The sequence below is a fragment of the Olea europaea genome, unplaced genomic scaffold (genome assembly GCF_002742605.1).
Source record: "Olea europaea var. sylvestris unplaced genomic scaffold, O_europaea_v1 scaffold18, whole genome shotgun sequence".
NCBI classification, from domain to species: Eukaryota; Viridiplantae; Streptophyta; class Magnoliopsida; order Lamiales; family Oleaceae; genus Olea; species Olea europaea.
The window spans coordinates 1,355,931-1,361,706 of NW_019235741.1; the positions used below are offsets into that span (position 1 = coordinate 1,355,931).

The following is a 5,776-nucleotide window of genomic DNA, read 5'->3' on the forward strand; positions in this document are numbered from 1 at the left end:
TATTCTTTATACTCATAGTATCCTATACTAAATTTTCAGATCCATAGATGTGAAGTTGGTGGAAGTCAGTCGGCATAATCGATGATGGATTAAGGACGAATGTTATTTTGCATCGAAGTTTTGTTTTTGCATGTTTGTTCGACTGCTCTCCAAATGTTTTTTCTTCTTATGGTGTTGTATAAAAAATTGTATAAGACACGATCTACTATGGTACCGGAAGTAAATTATGTAATTATATTATCCATGTTATGTTAAGAGACGTTTTTATAAACCTTTTTCTTGAATGATAAAAAAGGGCAGAATCCGGGCAGTTTCTGGGTCATCTTCAAAACATTATTTCTAACTCTATAGACATCCATTTGAGAATATAAAAATACTTCTACGTTTGTCATTGAGTTTTCTAAATATGGAGGTAAGAATCACTCAATTTGGATGTCCGTGGTCTGAGATATGAATTTTTAAACGTTGAAGAGTCAATCTGGATTTTCTGTGCAACACTACACTGTTTTCAGTAAAACGTCGATCTTAGAAAATTCTCATATTTTAACCTAGGAAACTACTTGAAATTATCTTTCTAATGCCACATATTTCATAGAAAATGGAGTTGGGATGAATTTTATAAAAATAGTTGAACTTGCTACCCTAACTAACTGTGGCAGTACCGAGTCCTTTTTTTTGTAAAGTTTAATTCCACGTCGACATGCACTTCTGCTGGCCATTAAATTTCATGAGAGATATTTTACCAAATTGAAAATAGTTTTCTAACATGTAATACTTCTATTTAAGAGTATTTACATGTACCAAAGGCAGAAGTTACTATGTTTAGTACGTGACCCCCGAAGCCTAAGTTCGAGGCGTCACAATGAGTTTTTCCAATGACTCAAAAAGATGTAGAGGAAAACTCGAACGTCACAGCAGGTACTTTTTTGATAGCCAATACGCCTGCTTATGTATTGATTGATTTAGGAGCCACACACTTCTTTGTATCGACAACTTTTCTGGCTAAATCTAGTATTACCTATGATAAATCGGAAGGTACATTAGAGGTTAGCATTCCTTCAGGCAACCCTTTGAGTACTGATAGAATAGCCAAATCAGTAAGTATTGAAGTTGAGGGAAAACCAATGGAAGCGAACCTATACATGATAGAAATGAAGGATTTTGATGTAATACTAGGCATGGATTGGTTGGGTTGTAATTACGCCACCATCCGATGTAAAGAAAGGGAGGTATCATTTCAGAAACCAGGAGAGGAACCATTTTTGTTCCTTGGAATGAAGACGAAACCCCTTATTCGACTAGTATCGGCTTTACAAGCTGAGAAGATGTTGAGAAAAGAAACATGTCAAGGATATTTAGTAAACATTTCAGGAGGGAAAACAGGAGATGATAAAGGTTGAAGACGTACCAATAGTACAGGAATTCATAGATATGTTTCTAGAAGATCTATCTGGTATTCCACCAGATAGGCAAGTGGAATTCACCATAAACCTAACTCTCGGAGCGGTACCAGTGTCAAAAGCCCCATACCGAATGGCCTCGAAGGAACTACAAGAGTTAAAGAAGCAGTTGCAAGAACTCCTAGATATAGGCTTTATACGGTCAAGTATATCTCCATAGGGTGCGCCGGTGTTGTTCGTGAAGAAAAAGGATGGAAGCATGAGGATGTTCGTCGATTATAGGGAGTTAAATCGATTAACTATCAAGAATAAGTACCCACTCCGAAGAATTGAGGATCCGTTAGATCAACTAAAAGGAGCTAAGGTATTTTCCAAGATCGACTTACGATCGGGATACCATCAATTGAAAGTAAAGTCAAAGGATATACCCAAGACAGCTTGCAGAACTCGTTATGGACACTACGAGTTTACAGTGATGCCGTTTGGGCTAACCAATGTACCTACAGTGTTCATGGACCTGATGAATCGTGTATTTCATCAGTACTTGGATAGATTCGTCATAGTCTTCATTGATGACATTCTGATATATTCCAAGAGTAAGGAGCAACATGAACAGCACCTAAGAGTAGCATTAGAGGTATTACGCAAGGAAAAGCTGTATGCGAAATTCAAGAAGTGTGAGTTCTGGCTTGAACGAGTTGGATTTCTTAGACATGTAGTCACTGCCCAAGGGATCGAGGTAGATCCAACAAAAGTGGAAGCAGTAACCAACTGGAAAGCTGTAACTAATGCTGGCGAGGTATGGAGCTTTCTAGGATTAGCGGGATATTATTGGATATTTATAGAAGGATTCTCCAAAATAACTGGACCAGTGGCGCAGCTTACAAGGAAGGGAGTAAAATTTCAATGGACGGATAAATTCGAAACAAAGTTTCTAAGAACTTAAACAGAGGTTGATATCAACACCCATGTTAACAATACTTGAGAGTACGGAAGGGTTTGTTAAATACAGTGATGCATCCAAGCAAGGATTGGGATGTGTGCTGATATAGAATGGAAAAGTGATAGCCTATGCATCAAGATAATTGAAGAAACATGAGCAGAACTACCCGACGCATGATTTAGAACTTACGACGGTAGTACACGCCTTGAAGATATGGCGACACTACTTGTACGGAGGGAAGTGTGATATCTACACAGATCACAAGAGTCTCAAATATTTATTCACACAGAAGGAATTGAATATGAGAGATGGTTGGAATTGGTGAATAATTACGATTGCACTATCCATTACAATCCAGGTAAGGCTAATGTTGTGGCCGACGCTTAAGTAGAAAATCAATGGGATAGTTGGCGTCACTACCCACTTTTCAAATGGAGTTAGTCAAGTACTTGGAAAAGTTGTAGATCGAAGTGGTTACCATACCAGGACAAGTCACTGCTCGTCTAGCAGCTTTGATAATATAACCTACTCTTAGAGATCGAATTATAGAGACACAAGTTAATAACCCATTCTTGTTGAAGATCAAGAATGAAATTGGTATTGATAAGAGAAAGGATTTTGGAATAGCTTCAGATCAGGTACTAATGTTTAAGGTGAGAATTTGTGTGCCTAAGGATGAAGCCTTGAGAAATGAGATATTGAAAGAGACCCATTCCACCCCGTACACCGCACATCCCGGTGGTACAAAAATGTATCGAGACCTCCGAGATACATTTTGGTGGAGAAATATGAAAAGAAGTATAGGGTTGTATGTGGAAAAGTGTATGGTATGTCAATAGGTTAAGGCAGAACACTAAAGACCGGCTGGATTGTTAAATCCACTGGACATACCCGAATGGAAATGGGAAAATATCACAATGGACTTTGTGGTTGGATTCTCGAAGTCAGCAAGAGGAAACAACGCTATATAGGTAATAGTGGATCGATTAACAAAGTCAGCTCATTTTCTTTCAGTGAAAATGACATTCAGTTTAGACCAACTGGCAGAGTTGTACATTAAGGAGGTTGTGAGATTACACGATGTACCTGTGTCCATTGTGTCTGATAGAGATCCAAGGTTCACATCCAAATTTTAGAAAAGTCTACAAAGAGCTATGGGAACGAAGCTAAGCTTTAGTATAGCATATCACCCTCAATCCGATGGTCAATTTGAAAGGACCATCCAAACTTTGGAAGACATGCTGAGAGCATGTGTTTTGGATCTAGGAGGTAGTTGGGAGTCATACATACCCCTAGTAGAATTTGTATATAATAATAGCTTCCAAGCAACTATCGGGATGGCACCGTACGAAGCTCTCTATGGTAGAAGATGTAGGTGCCCTGTTCATTGGGATGAAGTAGGGGAGAAGAGAGTTTTGAGAAATAGTTGAAAGGACAGTTGAGGCAATCGATAAGATCCATGCAAGGATAAAGGCAGCACAGGATCGATAGAAGAGCTATGTGGATACAAGAAGGAAGGATTTAGAATTCAAAGTTGGAGAAAAAGTGTTTCTGAAAGTGGCACCGATGAAAGGTGTACTTAGGTTTGGCAAGAAAGGAAAGCTACGACCTCACTATATCGGACCATTCGAGATACTGATAGGGTCGAAAATGTAGCCTGTCAGTTAGCTCTCCCACCTGGGTTATCGGCAGTGCACAACGTGTTCCATGTATCAATGATCAAGAAATACGTGCATGATCCTAATCATGTAGTGAACTATCAGTCCATGGAAGTACAAAAGGACTTATCCTTTGAAGAGGTACCAATTAGGATATTGGATCGAAAGGTGCATAAACTAAGGAACAAAGAAATTCAATTGGTCCAAAGATAATGGAATAATCATGAAATAGAAGAGGCCACTTGGGAAGGGGAAGAGGAAGCCAAAAACAAGTATCCAACACTATTCACCCAATCAGAAGGTAAATTTCGAGGACAAAATTTTAATTAAGGTGTGGGGGATGTAGAACCCCAAATAAATTTAAACACCTTAGTGGCACTAAGACATGAATATTGGATGGCTAAAGTATACTTCAAATTTTTAGACTCATTTGAGACCCATCTGCGACATAGAAAACATTCGATTTGGAAAATGATATATAAAGAAAAGTTGTAGCTCTTTGAGTTAGCTTTTCAATGCACTTTGAATTATCTCAATCGGATATTGGGAGAAGAAGTTATGCTAGAAATACAAAAGGCTATACAGTATCAACCGAAGTACGCGGAATATGAAAAGTCAAATTCCTACACGATTTTCTAGCACCTTCTTACGGCAAAGTACATACTAAAGTGTACACCATCGTGTACATGTAGCAAAGTTCTTACCAATTGAACTTTGTTATTTGTACACTAATTTTTGACACGTTGTTTGACACTTACATTGCTGTCCAGTGTCAATTGGACGAGAACACTGTCTGAAATTTAAATTGTTCGACAGGGTAATGTCACGTGGCAAAGTGTGAACACCATAGTGTACATGTAGCAAGGTTCTTACCGATTGATCTTTGCTACTTGTACACTAATTTTTGATACGTTGTTTGACACTTACATTGTTGTCAAATGTCAATTGGATGGGAAAACTTTTTGAAATTTAAACTGTCCAATAGGGAAATGTCATGTGGCAAAGTGTAAAGTATACACCATAGTGTACATGTAGTAAGGTCCTTACCGATTGAACTTTGCTATTTGTACTCTGATTTTTGACATGATGTCTGACATTTGCATTGTTCTCAAGTGTTAATCATATGGGAAAACTAATTGAAACTTAAACTATCCAACGGGGTAATGTCACGTGGCAAAGTGTTAACTAAAGTGTACACCATGGTGTACATGTAGCAAGGTACTTACCAATTGAACTTTGCAATTAGTACACTGATTTTTGACGCGTTGTTTGACACTTCATTTATTTTCAAGTGTTAATTTGAAGGGAAAACTGTTTGAAATTTAAATAGTCCAATAGAGTAATGTCATGTGGCCATGTGTAAACTAAAGTGTACACCATAGTGTACCTATAGAATGATTCTTACCGATTGAACTTTGCTATTTGTTCAATGATTTTTGATATGTTGTTTGACATTTGCATTGTTGTCAAGTGTCAATTTGATGGAAAAACTGTTTGAAATTTAAATTGTTCAATAGAGTAATGTCATGTGCCAAAGTGTAAAGTAAAGTGTCCACCATAGTGTACATGTAGCAAGGCTCTTGTCAATTAAACTTCGTTATTTGTACACTGATTTTTGAAACGTTGTTTGACACTTGCATTGTTGTCAAGTGTCAATTGAATGGGAAAATTGTTTCAAAATTTAAGCTGTCCAACAGGGTAATGTCACGTGGAAAAGTGTAAACTAAAGTGTACACCATAGTGTACATGTCGCAAGGTTCTTACCGATTGATCTT

The 5,776-nt window shown here is 37.7% G+C and overlaps 1 protein-coding gene across 1 annotated transcript; it reads left to right on the forward strand.

The window, feature by feature from the left end:
- Positions 1–406: 406 nt before the first annotated feature.
- Positions 407–2,346, forward strand: LOC111378284 (uncharacterized mitochondrial protein AtMg00860-like). Its single transcript, XM_023001460.1, has 2 exons — positions 407–412; positions 1,996–2,346. Exons 1-2 carry the CDS (start codon positions 407–409, stop codon positions 2,344–2,346), a joined length of 357 nt encoding a protein of 118 aa, XP_022857228.1.
- Positions 2,347–5,776: the final 3,430 nt, after the last annotated feature.